Below are 16,276 nucleotides of genomic sequence, written 5' to 3' on the forward strand. Positions count from 1 at the left end.
GTTTCAGATAATCTTTACAATATCTAGATACAAACTGTTAATATTTTTTTTTCCTCCTAAAGGAAAGACTTTCTTATTACTTGGAAATGACAGGAAGTGTCACCAGATACTTCCTATTACATTTACAAAACATGCATTTATTTGGTAGTGCTCTCACAAGTCCTAATAAGAATCTATTAATAAAAACAACAGCAGTGACTTACTCACTCCAAAGTAGTTTGTGACTGGTCATCTCCTCATCATAAATCAGCGCTGTTCCTGAAGCCATTGCTACAACTGAGCAGAACAAAAACATCAGGACACATATTTCACAGCAGAAGAAACTTAAACCAGTTACTATTACACTAGATAGTGAGAATATAAGTACAGAGCATACCTGCCCCCATGACAGCTTTGTACTTTACACTTTGTACTTTACACTTACAGCACTTACAGAACGAAATCAAAGGAAAACCTTAAGGACTCTGACAAAAGTGCACCCACCGAAACTGGGTGCGGGCAGGCAGGATTCACAATGACCGAATGCCCAAGAGCTGGGCACTCCTGGCGGGGGCCGACCCAGCTCCCCGAACGCCCCGCGCAAGCAGCGGAGGCTCCGAGCCCAGGCCGCCTCCTCCCTCCGTCGCACACAGACTTACCTGTGCGGCTGGCCGCGGGGCAGAGCGTGAGCTACAAAGCCACAAAGTAGGAACAACAGGATTTCATACACCACGCAGACAACAGTTACAGGGATCTGTCTGGTTTAGAGCTTCATCGATCTCTCACAAACCCCAGAGAGACGCTGAAGAGAGATAAAAAAGCCGACGGGCAGAGAGCGTATACGAGGGCGCTGCCGGCCGCGGAGCCCGTCCGCTCACCCACCACGGAACCAGCAGCCTCTGACGGAACCAGCCCAGCCCAGCCCCCGGCCGACGCCTTCCGAGGCCGGGGAGGGCGGGGAGGGCCAGGAGGCGGTGCGTCCCGGGCCCGGCTGTGGGCGCGCCGAGTGCGGCCCCGCCCCGGGCCCCGCCCGGGCGCGCAGGAGGGCGGTTCGCGGCGCGGTTCGCGGCGCGGTTCGCGGCGCTCCGGGGAGTGCAACCGCTGGATGGGTTTTAGCGTGGAACTGACCCAAGGGCGAAACAACCCCCAGCCCCGGGCTGTGTGGCATCCTCTGGCATAATGAAAAATAAAGAAAGAGCCTGGACCAAAGGGGTGACTCCTCCATTTCCGCAGAGTGACGTGTCCGGGCGCTGATGCCTCTCCTGCCCCTCCGAGGCGGGCCGGGCCGTGTACACAGCTCCGATTAATGACGGCTTTTTTCCTCGCCTTTTTCTACTAGATTTCCCAGTTCATGGTAGAAAGTGATGGAACAGGTGTCATCACATTCAATTCATAACCTGATACAAACCTGCACTTTTGGGTAATGTATCTGAAACCCAGATCATTACAGGTGCCAATTTTAGAAATCTACTGTCCATAAACTTGCCTTGTATTTGTGTCAAGAAAGTATAATAATAGACACTGTATTTTTAAAATAGTTTCTAATTTATGTATTACCACCTGTTACTGTGTTTATTATATACATTTATAAAACTAAGTCAAATTCTGTCCATCTTCGTGTAGCCTTTAATTTCAGTGTATTGCACTGACCATGAGGATGCTAATCATGTGCCTACTGTAATTTTTTGTAAAATATTTTTGACTCCATTAGTTCCCTGCAGATTATTTGGAGAACGGGTAAATTTTATAAATTAACTTTTGAAATGTGTTTGAAAATGAAAAGGGAATTTTCAGTAGCAGGGATCTGATTTATGACACCCAGTAACCAAATTTTCTTGCGACTGGGGCCAAACATACCGTGTTAATTATTCTTCTCTTTATTCCACTCTGATTCCGGCGAAAGCAACCAGCAGAGGGCTGCCTCCTTCCAACGGGAAACAATGAGGCCGATTCATTAAACATTAGGCAAGAAAAAGTTTAGGTAATTGGAGAAAATTGTAGAGTACGTGGTATAGACAAATGCATTGAAAACAGCTGGATGTGAAACTGGTTTATGCTGGGTTTTGCACATATTACAATTTTTTTAATCATAACTCAAAGAAACATTTATCCATAGCTGTCCAAGTTCAAACAGGACGAGAGTAGCTGTAACATTACCAAAAGGAAGCCTGATAACAATGTGGTTTGAGTTCAACTTACAGTACCATTTAAAAGGAAATGAAAGCTTTATATTCAACTTATAATACATTCCTATTTACAAGACAGGTTTGGCATGAGAAATATAATCATCTTTTTACAAATAATATGATAAATATTTACAAGCATTTATGGTGTCTCCACTTCTGAGTGGCCAAAGTCAGCTGGGAGTCCTTCCTCTGCCAGCGATAAACCTGTTTTACTAAAATGATGCCCTCTTCAATGTTCCCCACAAGGAGATACACCATGGGACGGTGGGTTGGAGTCATCCTCTCTATACATTTTTCATTAATTAGCAGCCACTGTTGTATCATACTCTGGGTTTCGTAGGGCAACAGTGAGCCCTGGGTAATGAATTCCACCTGGCATTCAATGTTATACTCTTGGTCCTCAAATGCTGTTCTCTTCTTGGACAGCTTTACTTTCACTGCTAAAGAAAAAGGAAAAGAAAGTGCAAGTCAGACCATTTCTCAAATGCAATAGAAGACAGTACTAGTGAAAATTCCTTAAAAATATGATCATAATTTATGATTATGACAGAGTATAGTGAGGCCTTTTCCAGCAGAATTTGAAAATATTTTTCAAAAATAAGTTTTATGTAGTAAAGGGGGTTTTTTCCATTGAATTAGGTGACTAGGAAAAAATATTTTCACAAGCATGAGTAATTTATTTTTACCATCACCATGTTATGTCAGACTTTGAGTAATTACAAATTGTAAGCTGTTGGTCTTCTTGTATGACAAAACTGCCCAAGTAATTTTCCTGATACTCACCTCGTCCATGTGTGGAACCCCTAGGCAAAAATGGCTTGCTGACACCAGCCATTTAAATTTTCCCTTTTCATTATAGGCATCTACCTACCCCACCTGACTCCATCAACACTTTGTAGCATGACATTTGTCTGTATTTCTTGATCTAATGCCATCCAAAGTTGATGAAAGTCTTTGCACTACCATCAAAGGCTTTCCAGGAAGTCTCTAGGGCAAACTCCACTCCTCAGTAAGTTGGGCATCACAAAAAAACTCGTTCACAAAAGTAGCAAAGATACACTATATACTGGTAAAACACTAAAGGTTTACTTTCTGTTTAAATGCTAATAAAAGACAAATTTGCTTATTTGGCTGCTTTTGACAGAAATATTTTCCATAAAGCATACTGTAGCCAACTAGACCAGAACAGCTATTTGGTAGGAAACCAGATCATTGATAATTCTTTAATGCACAATAAATCCTCCTTATATTAAGATTAGAAATAACTTATTCTGAAAATCAACCTAAAGCTAAGTTAGCAGCCAAACTCCTAATCCTTTGAAATCCCTGCAGAAACTGTCACTAATTGTAATCCTACTTTTAAAGCATTCAGAAGAGTTGTTAGTCTCTTTAACACCAGGTACATTAGCAAGGACTTACCAAAGTTACTGTCACAGAAAACTTCAAGAACTCTTTTGTGTGTAAAGAATTCCTCCACTGCTGGGCAAGTCTGGCAGGTAGGCTTTGGTAGGACTGATAAGAAATTACAAAGTCTCGTTGTTATCTTTTAGAATAATTAGTTTTAATTTTCTGCTGCCAAAGCTGAGAACCCACTGTTTAATCACAGAAAGGACAGTCAAAATACACATCAAATACAGGGCAAATGATAATAGGTAAAAAGTCAACAAACTTCTCTGAAAACAAGGCTAGAGATGAAAAAGAGTTTCATTTTCCATGCCTATTCAGCCCTTGTTCTGACTGACAAGATCAATTATCAGCAACAAATAAGCTAACAGATACAGTATAATTTTTAACACAACTACAGTGGGTGGTAAGGGGTTAGGTTAGGGGTTAGGTGATTCTGTCAGTCCCTCTGGCTTCAGCTGCACTAAGCCTGTGAATATACATGAATTTGGCTGTGCTAACAGCAACTCAACCTTACTCTTTTCCATAGTAAATGTGAGTTTATTTGAAGAATTGAATATTTATGCCAGATAACTCCTGTTTCTTTAAGGAAAATCAGATAAAACCATCCCAATTTTCCTAAGCTGTTCTGAGAACCAGTTTGTTGTACACATAAAATCATCTGTGACAAGGGCCGTTGATAAGTCTATTAAGAGACCTCAAAGCAATTCCAGCATTGTGGCACTGCCCACAGCTGGGCAGGGTGATGTTGCCTTCCTGCACTACCGCAGCCCCGGGGCTCTGCTGCAGCTGGCAGTGCCAGCGCGGGCACTCCGCCGCCCCTCCGCACGGACACCGCAGCAGTGCAGCCACCCCGGGCTGCGCTGATCAACCACGGAATGTCTGTCCTGGGACAGCGTCCCCGGGAACACGGGCCATGGCCACCCTCCCCTCCCCACCTCCCAGCTACCTTTGTGCAGGTAGTTATAGTCCTTGGTGAGAGGTGCCAGGCACGTGTCCTCGTCGCCAGGGAAGCGGTCGCAGTCCAGGCTGGCCGGCCAGGGCTGCCCGTGGCACAGGAGCACGGGGGCGCAGCTGGCGCGGACAGCGGCACACATGCTCCGGCAGGGATGGATGAACCTGGGTGCGAGCAATACCGGGCTCAGGCAGGGAGCTCAGGGGTAACAGAAACTATCGCAGCTCTGATTCCCGGGCAAAGTACAACAGCCTTGCTGACATTTAACATCCTTCAATAATAATATTATTCCAGAAGCAGCAGCTGTGCAAATTATGCAAGCGGTCTCTGTATGGACTGAGCTTACAATATTTAGTTATGACTTTAAAAATGCATTTATGACAACGTGAGAAAAGCTTCAGTATGAGCCTGATTCTATTCACAGTAGGTGCTTCAAGCTAAATGAATAAGAATAAAGTTCAGCTGTAACAAAATAAAACATTATATCCTTTGACAACATCATTCATGTTCCCAAGGCAAACTAAAATTGAAGTGGAACAAGTTTTCAGTACTTTTTCTTTTTATGAATACAAAAAAGCTAACAGAATTACTTCAGAAAAAGTAGAGATCACCTTTAGATTATGATAAACATTCATTTGATTTCCTTCCTGTTCTGGCAAATAAAGGCTGGAGTTTTGTGCCGGGCTGTGATACTTACGTATCTAAACAGATGGGTGCAAACAGGGAGCACAGGAACGTCCTCACGTGGGGGTGACAGTCTGTCTGTACGAGGTGCTGCCAGGTGCTGGATTTTAGGATGACTTCTGCCATGCTTGTGTGTCCCATCAAGTTGGGAAGTCTCATTTCAGTGTATCCAATCATGTGGCACATGCCCATCTCCTTGGGTATCACCACGCATTTTGTGGATAATCCAATGTCCAAGGCTGTTGCCACTCTTAGGAAACCATTCACGGCAAAAACAAGTATCTTTGCAGTCAATAACATCTTCCAGTGACTCCTGGGCTGCTGAACAGGGAGCTGTCAAACCACTCAAGTGCAGTGGCATGCTGAAAACCTTGTGGCTTATATATCCCACGAGCTTAATGAACTCTTGGTTATCAACTGCTTATCAAATCACTTGAGACAAGACCAGGTCTTATTGCCTAATCAAGGGATTGTTGTGACAGCCAGGGAGGTGGAGAAAAAGTTTAGATGCATGTTCCCCAAGGACACTGATTTGGAAGAGCCTTTCCCACGTCCCACGGTGTCACTGGCTGCAGCATGCTAGGTAGCATATTAAACTTTGACACCTGGAAGGTTCACTGTGCTTTCAAAAACAAATTAAGAGATCCCCCAGAAAAAGGGTTGGGCAGACATGCTGTCTCCTGGGGCTTCTGTGTCTCCTTTGTTTTCAGACACTGCTGACATGACAGAAAAACCAGCCCAGATTGACTTATCAAGTGAAAATGTTTTGCTTGTGCTAATGGCCCATGTCTCTTCCACGGTTTTACAATGTACAAGAGGCACTTTCTTTTGTCAAGCACTGTAAAAGAGACAGACATCTGCCATTAACCGAGTATTTTGACTGGAAATTTGGATTCCTGTTCTGCGACATGCGAAAAGACTCAACTTCTATTAATTTTAATAGACACCTGAAAATACAGAATTGAATTTGTAGCACTGTTGTGACTATCAGTATTTATTCAGGAAAAAAGCAGTAACATATTTTTATTATTTTGAATGAAGCTGTCTACATTTAAAAATGCTCAAATAATGCATCATTTCAACTATTTATTAATAAATTACGATTATATTAAAGTGTATGAAAGCAAATTATACCAGATGTGTACTTTTCCTGTTCATAGCAAAAAAAATGGTGTTATCACTATTAGTACAGCTCTTTGATATAGAGAAGATAGGAACTGATTAAGATGAAAAAGGATTTGAGTAATGCATAGTTTACATATTATGAACAGAAAAGTCAGATTATGAATTTAAAAAGCTGAAGATCTAAACATAGCATTTTGTGGAGATGTTTTATATGATGAAATTTTTTTTCCAGTTAGTTATGGGTGTTAATTTTTATTTCCACACCTGCTCACATGATTTATTGGCAGAAATGTTTAGGTATTAATAAGTTGTAGATGGATCTACTGTAAAATAAGTATGTTCATAATAGTGTATCATCTAGTATTACTGATGCTTGATTGAAATACTCTTCTTGAGAAACTATAGCTTTTTGTGCTTATACTGAGATGTAGCACGGTTAGACAATGTTTCACACATAATTTACATGTTTATACTTAAGGGTTATGTTACTAATCCTAGCATCTTTGAAACCAAAGACAACCCCCTACTGATTCTTCCTTAGCTGCCTTCTTTGCTCTGACCTATAGTAAAATGACAGCATCTGTTTAAATAAGTAGAAAAAAATGACAGCATGCAAGGTCTCAGGAACTAAAAATGTATTTAAAACAACGGTCAGTTTTTCTTCTCATGCTTTGTTGCCAAATGGTGTTTTTATCCCAGCAAATGTGGCTCTGTATCCCTTAGCTCACCTCAAAGCAGAGGAGCTGAACACCTAAACAGGCTGACTTAGGCCTGAGGATAGCTTCCCTTTGACAGGTGCTCCATGAAGTTCTTAGGCAGCTAGAGCCTGCAGTAAGAGTCCCACCCTTGCTAAATCTACACAGGTATGTCTGCAGGGCACACTTTCACACAGCTCCTCTTGCTGCCATTTTCAGTGAACAACTTCACAAAGTTGCTTAACCCAAGAATAGGCAGGTCCAGGCTGAGCTAACTGCACAGGCCTTTGTCTTGTAATTTTATGAAATTAATCAAATTCCTCCTTGTCTCCAGTGATAGTCTTCTGTAATACTTCTCTCATCTGATTGCTATCTGAAAGTAGGTGGCAAGATCTCTGGTGAAAGATCTCTTGCATGTGGAGCCTGCTATTACATGCAGATTTCTAAATGGTATAAAACATAGAGTAAGAAAGATTATTTGGTCTCTCAATTATTTAGATGTTTTTATTTGTGTTTTTCTCATTGACTGTCTCACAACCTACAAGAAAACCTGACTCCTCTTAAAACCTGACCCAGCCTGGTTACTCCAGCTAAGGAGGGTGCTGAGTCTCTGGCTGTGCCCTTGGTGCTGCTCTGCAGGAGGAGGAGCTGTGCCCAAAACCTTGGCTGCTGGTTTGAGAGGTGCCCTGAATCACGACTGATGGACAGAACAGTAGCAAGCATAACGAGAGAGTGTGAGACAAAGGTCATCTAATATACCTACTCTGGCAAACTTAGTCTCCATAGGAACTGTCTTTGAAATAAATAATTGTGTCTCAGACAGCTTCCTGCCAGGCTTCCCAGGGAGGAGGTCATTTGTGAGCCACTGTGGAGCTGTGCTTTAAAGTATCTTTTAGTCTCTTAAAGGCATCCAACTATCTTTTGATGCTTTGCCTTTGGAGAGCTGACTTTTGGTGTACTCAAGGACTGAAGAATTGTCACCAGTTTTCAGAGAAAAATATGCCTAAATGCTTTTGCTGGATGCCTATGTTCTGGGTCCAAGGGTGGTTCTGAAGTGAGATAATTATCCATAATTCAGTAATTTTTGATAGCCATCTTCTGTCAGAAATCATTTATGGGAGCTTCTGATTCTCTTCTGGAAGTGACTTGGTTCAAGTGGGTCAAATTTCTTACCCTGTGCTATTTTCAGTATAATAATTTATTAAGGAATTGACCAATTTGACATCCTTTTCATTCCCAGGTCACTTTTAAGTAAGGGACAGTGCTTTGGCTCAGGCTTAATTATTTTCATGTTCTTCATGAGCAGATGTTACCTTTGAACTTGGTTTGACAGGAAGCCTCTCTAATTTTTATTTTAGCAGGAGTCTTGCAGAACAGTTATTAAAAGTGAGCATGCAGAGTAGATTACCACTGGCTGGAGAGTGCTACAGGTCAGCAGATGTTGGCAGAAGCATAACCTGCAGCACCCATGTTGCTGTGCCATAAATTCTCCTTTTTTCTGCAAATACTCAGCTGCTCATTTCACAGTGGGGAAAAAACATCAAGCAAATATACACACAGATTGATTATGTGAACACAGTAAACTGTTTTACTGTTGCCACACTGTCTAAACCTTCAGATTGCACAAAAACTGGTGGCTCAGTATTACTGTTTGGAGTGATATATGTCTGTAGAGGGTGTTTGAACAAAGACTGACTGAAGTGAAAAAAAAGATTATCATGGCAATTGCAGTGCCTGCACACAGTTAAAGATCTCAAAATCTGGAGTCCAGCTACTGCTCTTTGAGACTTCTGAAGAAAGCTGTGTGGTGGTTCCCTTAGCCACAGGCTGCATTTATTGTTCCTGGATATGAGCAAGGGACACCTGCTGATGGACCCTGATAAGAGGAGCAGGGCTGGAGGCTCCCTCCCTGCCCACCTCTGAGTCCTCTCCTTTGACTGTTACCAGGGAGACAGACAGAGATTAACCAGGAGCCACCCATCAGAGCCCAGCAAGAAACAGGATTGAAATTTTCTTCAAAGAAAGCAGGGGGTTGAGATCAAATTTGCAGATGTAGGGATTTTTGGTTTTAATCTAAACATTTGTTGCAATATTTGGCTGGAGTAATTTTTAACTGGAGTCAATGGCAGAGATGCAAGGCTCCCAGACAAAGATCAAAGCTTGTAACCATGTAAGAAGGCAGGGAAGAGGTGGTCCTTGTTCTGATGAAAGCTTTGCTGAACTAACATCCTTAATCTGCAGTGCAGGATTTACTTCATAACATTTCCTTTGCTTTATTAAAAAAATAATTAGGCCACATGTGGTATCTGTGAAACAGCAGAGACAGAGTCATGGATGCCTTTGAATGCCTTTGAAAAGGCCTCATTAATTTATTTGCCACAATGGCTTTAGCATTGGTTCCATTTTTAAAGGACAGAAATACTATACTTCCTTATAAATCTCTAATGGAAATTGGTACAGGCTCACTGATTTGGCGTGCTCAGTGCTGCCCTTTATACTGTCAGTTGATTAACTGAGAGGAAAGTTTGTTTTAATAGTGAAAGAGAAATTCCATGCTTTGGGTGACCCAAACTTAGTTTCTGACTCTGCCACATTTCTTCTGGAAGTTTTAATCCTGCTGCACTGTCCTCCTGCACACACAGATTGTCCTGGTCAGCAATGATGGGGGAATGCTGGAGTTAAACATGTTCAAATATGAAGTGTTCAGATGCTACAAGAGTGGGGAGAGGGCTTGTAAATACCCACACAGATCCCAGGAGTATCACTCAAAGCACAAAGAGTGTTGAATAGTGCACAAAAACTGGGTAAGTAGCATTTTCTGAGTAGCCAAGTCAGTCAGGGCCAAAAAAAGGACACAGGAAGATGAGGTGGCTTATAACCAGCCAGGAGCCAACACAGGCATACAAATCTGAGCTGTGACATCACCATGTTCATGGACCCATTCAGCTTCTGGAGGTCCTGCCCAGCAGTGTTCTGTCAATGCAGAGCAGGGCAGTTTGTGTAAAGTGATTTTAGAGGAAGAACTGAAATCCAGTACTGGCTTACTAGAGGCACATTCACAAAACTGCATTTAGGCCATGCCCTGGGTTCTGCATGTCAGGGCCTTGTGGTGAACACCACAGTGGTCAAATGCTGTGTGAAGCTGTTTGCTTCCAAGGTGGCTGAAAATAGGAAAGAAATGCTGGCACAGTTGTTGTTGAGAAAGTGGATTTTCGTTTTTCAGCCATAAAAACCATGGCAGGATCAATAGTGTTGTTGGTTTTGCTCCAGGGGTAAGCAAATTCCAAATAATGGCTTTCAGGTGGGAGCAAAATACAGTCTGTTTGAATTTAGGGTTTTACACTATTGATCATGTACCAGATGGGCACCTTCCCCATCCAGCCAGTAGTAATAGCCATTCTTTTCTGTTCTCCCCCAGGTAAAAAAATTAAATGTCTTATGGTACTTTTATTCCTTGGAATTGGTTTGCTGGTTTTGCTAATATATTTCTTTTTAGTCTTGAGACAGTTTTACTGGATTTCAATTTCGTTTTGCTCTGATTTAATTTTGTGAAAGAAGGACTATTTGACAAATGGAGCATCATGTATTTCAGGCACAGAAAAGCTCCTCCTTTCTCTTAGACTTAAGCAGCTTTTGCAGTCTTTTGGCAACTGGGCTGATGCTGGTTTTCCCTCTATCAAATTTCTATCACAGCTGAGTCCCCTGCCATGCATTGTCTGTCATAAACAGCTCCAAATAAAATAGAAAGTGAACTTAAACACAGAGCTCACTGAATTGTTTCTAAACCTCTGCAAACATAAGGGAATGCAAGTAGACTCGAACTCTTTCCTAGAGAAACAGGGCAACAGCTGTTTGGGCTCCAAGTAAACATTACATACCAACTAACATTACATACCAACTATGTGTAGTCCATTGAGAAAGTAAACATCGTCACCTTGTCTATTCCCCCTCCCCCTCCTATTCTTTCTTTGTCTGCTGTCTGTAGCCAACTAGTGATCATCAAGATAAGACAAAACCACATTAGGTCTTGAAAATCGTGTCTGGCTTCTAGCTGCCACTGGAGATAGCTCTATCAGTTAAACAAGTAAAACCCCGGCAGAGTGCTCTGCTGACTCCAGCACGCCTGGAGCCCATCCCTTTTAAGTCGCTTGGCAGCATTTCGCATTTAACTTCTGTGTATCCCAGGCACCCGCAGGAAACGCTCTTGGCATCTGACCTTTCCACAACACACGGCAGGCCAGGCTCGATGCACTTTAACACCATGGGAAGCAGCAGAACTGAAGCCCCTGTTTAAAAGGCAAACTTCAGCCTAAATACTTTGTTGAATAAGCAACATTGAAATAATTTCTGTAACGTTTCACTAATACACAGATGTGCTTCAAATACCTGAATTAGGTATAATGGCCAAATCTTCTCTAAGCAAGATTCCCTCCGGCATTTGCATAATTTTTTTCTTGAATAATGTAGATTCTCAAAATTATTCATAGATTCATAAAATAATTTAGGTCGGAAAGGACCCTAAAGACCACTAAGTCCAGCCATAATCCTACAACAGCAAAGTCCCACTACATCACATCCCTAAATGTCACATCTACATGTCTTTTGAATACTCCCAGGGAACATGACCCAAGCACTTCCCTGGGCAGCCTGTTGCAACACTTGATAACTCTTTCCACAAAGACATATTTCCTCATATCCAGTGTAACCTACTCTGGCACACCTTGATGGTATAATGGAATCTCATCCCAGACACTGGATATATATTTAAATCTAAATAATCAAAGCAAACGTTCCTGTTGCAAATATTCTTGGTGAAACCAAAGGCTTATCAAGAAATAGTCAAAGTAACACCCTGGACATGAATTTGAGCTTCTGATCATTAGAATCCTGGCAGCTTTTTAAAATTTTTATAAATTTCTGTCCAAACAAGGATTCATATTTTTTTTTTAAGACTGTAGAATGGAAGTTTAAAATTTCAAACGGAAATTATATTTTCTTGATAAATCCGAGCTTTAGGTTTCTATGTTAGTGTAGTTTTGGAAAGAGATTTATTATTTTGGGCTTTCTAACTAAAAACATTTGAAAACTTTTTAATTCAAGTGCAGGTGTACTAAACTCTATTCAAAACAAATAGTTGTGTCCTGAACTCTAATGTGTATATAGACAATATTAAAAAACTTCTTGGAATTCTGAGAAAATATATTTTTAACTGTGGCAATTACAAATTACAGGACTAACTGCTTCACAAATCAGTATGTCCATTCATAGGGTATGTTATATAATTTTTACCTGACAGCTATACAAATATTTTATGGGAATAGTTCTTTTCTGTTCTGCACCATGAACAATGTGCTCAAAGGCTAAGGATTACTCACTGATAATGTCAATATTTTTTTTTTTCACTCTCCTTATTTTAGATATTACCTTACCCGTACCTTTTGGACAAGGATGACCTCAAAAGGGAGCCTCTTCAAGGCACCTTCCTATGCTGACAAAAGACACACTTGCTATTGCAGCTGCCACTAATCTACTTTTTTTCAGTATTCCTCATATATCAAGGAATTCAAAACATTTTTCAAGGTTCAATGAATGAAGCAACTGGCATTATGTGTAACCTGTTTTGACTACAAATGCTTAGCCAAATCACACCTCTGTGTGAGGAGTGAAGAATTCGAGAGACAGCAGGAGGGCAGCACTGTGGCAGACAACTGGCAGGTCATGCCAGGCATTAGGTGGATCATCATGGGCAGTCTAGATCTCAAATGTGATAATGGCTTCACAGACACTGCTGCTTCATTTGAACCTTTATGATTTTCTCTCTGTTATCATGGTATGGTATCTCTGTAAATACTGTTTAAGTCTTTTTTCTGTATGAGAAGACATCTAGAACAGTTTTGTAAAAGAAAGTGGATTCTGCATCTCGTATTCTTATTGAATCTTTTTATATGCATTTTAATGGTGAATGCATAGAGCTTTTCTGTAACACTGATGCTGGGCCTGCAGAATCTGTAAAACCTCAGCAAATGTTCCTATAAAGACAATTCATATTGCCACAACCATTCCCACAGCAAGCCTGAGAGTTACAGAATCAACCACTTCATCCCCTCCCCTCTGTTTTGTGAGACAGCCCCATTGGTATTCATGAAAGGCTTTACATTCTATGCAAAAAGGGAGAATTCGATTTGAAAGAACCCAAAAAACAAAAACCAAACAAACCACAAATCAGTCTTTAAAGAGAAAGCATAGATGCAATATGCTATACAAAAAGATAGGGAAGAAAAAATATCTTCTCTTTCTCTGAGCCTTAGGGCAGATGGCAGACTCCTTCCTCTTCTCTGTGGTGGCTTATGTTGCACACGCTGCCTCTGTTGACATCAAAGACATTTGGTTTCTATTACCCTATCTCAAAGAGAAATTCACTGATAAAGGAGTCTCCACCCTAATGATTAAACTCTATTTGGATTTCAATACCTGGGCAGAGCCCCTGAGCCAGCAGGCCAGGATTAGAGGGGTGCAGACTTCAGACTTCAGCCCCATTTGCTAATCTGGGTGCAGACTGTGGGGCCTGCCTGTGGAATGTTATGTCACTTGGTCTTCACAGCCCTTTACCTTCATTCCAGGGCAAACATTTCCTTCCAGTGGAGCTACTGGGAAGTAAAATGGGTGAATCCATCCTAAATAGCTACACAACAAAAAGAGCTGAGCAAATAATAAAAAATGTAGAGCAATCATTTAGATATAGCTCAAAATCAAACAGTACTTAAATGATTTCTAAAACTATGGTTTACTTTTAATTAGTATATGAAGCTCAGGGAGGCACAACAACAGAAATAATTAAATTTACAGTTAGACTGCAGAGGCTGATGGTTTTTTTGGTCTTAGGATCCATTTTCATTCTCTAAATAGCATTAAGGGTTTCATGCTGGTTGCAGTGATCAGAGATTGATAACTGTCTCCACAGGAGGCTCCTTTCATTATGGAAACCATAGAGGAGCAAATAGTTTAGAGGGGAAGGTATTTTGAAATTAGACTGGAGCGTCCAGAGAAAAAGGATTTGTGATTGCAGCTCTAGCTTCCCACCATAAAAGGCACATATTTGCCTGACAGCTTCCTCAGCTTTCTCCCTTTGCTCTTACATCTGTCTGATGAAAGTGATAAAAAGTTATTGCCACTGCCCATAAGCCTTGTTACATCTACTTCTCTACTACAGCATTACTAATGATAAATGTATTGTCTCAGGAGACCTTTGAATTGTTTGGTGAGAGAGAAAACTACTTTTAGAAACAGAAAATGCCATGTGTTTCTCTTCGTGCTGAGAGCATTTTTCTCCCTGATATTCTAGCAAAGTGAAACAGAGGTACTGGAGTTACTGACAGACAGGTTCTGTACCTAAGGAAGGCAAAGACAGTTTCCATAATCCATGACTATACCCTGGAAGGCAATCCAGGGTACTGGAGTTACTGACAGACAGGTTCTGTACCTAAGGAAGGCAAAGACAGTTTCGATAATCCATGACTATACCCTGGAAGGCAATATTCTGCCTGTTTTGCTTCTGCTGAGTCTTAGAACACATCCTATTCATGTACCTTATGGCAGACCTTTATGTGACCAAAACTGACAAAGGTGGCCAGCATACACAGACCACTCTTTCACTCTTTCTGGGGAATTATCTTTCACAACATTCTATAAAATGTTTGGTTTTGGTCCATGATGTTGAAAAAGCATTCAGTATGGGAGGTACTTTCCCTGCCATAGGGTTGGCTCAACAAAGCAGCCTGACCCTAATATCTGGGCTTCAGCAAGGGATGCTGCAGATACATATGCCAATCTTTAAAGGGAACAAACAACTTGTGTCCCTGTGCTTACTGAAGTCCTTACAAAGCGATTCTGTCCCAACACTCCAGTGGGAGAAGCCAGCTTGGGTCCATGGCCACATGTGTGAGGACATTGACTTGGCTACTTCTTTCTTTGAGGATTAGCTGTATTTGATTTTCTTGGCTGGAATACTGTTTGAGTAGATAAAACTAACATAGAAAAATGAGGGGAATTAGTGCTTCAAATTCTGCCTACTTCCAAGTTTTCATTTTTCTCTTTTCTAAGAGGAAAGGACCATTTGTTGTAGAGGCTCTTCACAAGCAAGCCTACTGTCATGCCCATGTTTACTAAGGTCTAACAAGAAAAGAGAGATTTAGGCTTCTTTAAACTCCTAGCTGATCACAAAGGATGTATGAACCAGCTGATGATGTCACAACACCATATTAGAGAAGATTTCATTAACCCTAAAGAGCCCTCAGGCATCCACTAGTATGAATTTGATATATTAAGGCAAGCCAGTATGTGTAGGACACAGCAATGCTCTCTGCTTGCTCAGCTCAGCTCCTCAGCCATCCCTGAGCATTTTCTCACGGGAAGTCATGCTTGCCTCACTGCTAAGATCTGAAATTACAACATAAAGGGAATTTCCCCGTACATAAATAATTTATGTCTCAAATTACTCTAATAATACCAAACACTAGTTAAGGAAAGCAATTCAAAAGCTGGAAGACACATGGCAAGTTCATAACATTAATCATATCAAATCCAGGTGATCAAAACCACTAATCCAGCTATAAAGCATAAGAGGCCATAAAACCCATTGAGAAACCTAAGGAAATATAGTTAATGTTCTGTTTTAAGGACTTGCAATGGCAATACTGAGTAGAAAAAGTAATTATAGTTATAGTGAGCTGCTCATTAAGAAAATCACACGTGTTTCATTGAGTCTCCAAATATTCACTCATTTTTGTATGGCCATAGTTTCACATCTGTTCTGGAAAATTCAGCAATCTGAATGCAAAGCATTACCAGAGTGCTTGAAGTCTGTAAGGTGACATGAGACCTAGAGTTTATAGGTGTGCCTGGTGACCTAGCACTCCCACTCTGCCAGCAAGGCAGGACTTGATCTCAGTGTTCACAATATTCTCACTGCTGTGGTTTTACTCTTCTGATGAGTCTGATTGTTTATTTACAATATTAGTAACACCTTCAAAAAAATCTTCCTGCATTGTATGTTCTTTCATTAAAGGAAATCTGTGCTCGCTTGTGGAAATTTTCTTTCCTAATAATTACCTTTTGCACTAATACATCATGTATGAAAAACTTCATTAATGATGTTGTCATGAAACTTAGTCCAAACGGATATTCACAGCAACTTATGGTAGCTTTGCCAACAGCACAGAAATACATATTCATTCCATTTATCATGGGGC

General features: G+C 41.1%; 2 protein-coding genes across 7 annotated transcripts in view; both read right to left on the reverse strand.

Annotated features, from left to right (window-relative positions):
- HDAC10 (histone deacetylase 10) overlaps nt 1-927 on the reverse strand; it is a 480,741-nt gene extending 479,814 nt beyond the window's left edge. For 4 of the 6 annotated variants that reach the window (XM_050969757.1, XM_050969755.1, XM_050969758.1 and 1 more), the window contains exons 1-2: nt 639-927; nt 208-276 (exon numbers count right to left, since the gene is read on the reverse strand). Coding sequence is in view for 1 of the 6 variants with exons in the window: in XM_050969754.1 (XP_050825711.1) it covers nt 204-268 (65 nt within the window). In the remaining 5 variants the exon portion in view is untranslated. Of the gene's footprint in view, nt 1-203; nt 277-638 lie in introns of all 6 variants that reach the window. The other 2 variants (XR_007776553.1, XM_050969754.1) reach the window with 1 other exon arrangement.
- Nucleotides 928-2,294: 1,367 nt separating this feature from the next.
- Nucleotides 2,295-5,508, reverse strand: LOC103813701 (secreted frizzled-related protein 5-like). The gene is made up of 4 exons (XM_009087035.3): nt 5,222-5,508; nt 4,519-4,688; nt 3,585-3,677; nt 2,295-2,605 (listed from the first exon to the last, which is right to left on the reverse strand). The coding sequence occupies exons 1-4, from the start codon at nt 5,506-5,508 to the stop codon at nt 2,295-2,297; spliced, it is 861 nt and encodes a 286-aa protein (XP_009085283.3).
- Between the last annotated feature and the right edge of the window lie 10,768 nt (nt 5,509-16,276).

The sequence above is a fragment of the Serinus canaria genome, chromosome 1A, assembly GCF_022539315.1.
Source record: "Serinus canaria isolate serCan28SL12 chromosome 1A, serCan2020, whole genome shotgun sequence".
Lineage (NCBI taxonomy): Eukaryota > Metazoa > Chordata > Aves > Passeriformes > Fringillidae > Serinus > Serinus canaria.

What these genes read in the sequence shown, in the direction of transcription:
- LOC103813701 (XM_009087035.3), bottom strand. Translation starts at nt 5,508, where the DNA reads ATGTTATTGACTGCAAAGATACTTGTTTTTGCCGTGAATGGTTTCCTA. An exon ending in GCACCCATCTGTTTAGATAC is followed by an intron (nt 4,689 to 5,221) that starts GTAAGTATCACA and finishes GCTCGCACCCAG; the next exon opens with GTTCATCCATCCCTGCCGGA. An exon ending in CTATAACTACCTGCACAAAG is followed by an intron (nt 3,678 to 4,518) that starts GTAGCTGGGAGG and finishes ATTTCTTATCAG; the next exon opens with TCCTACCAAAGCCTACCTGC.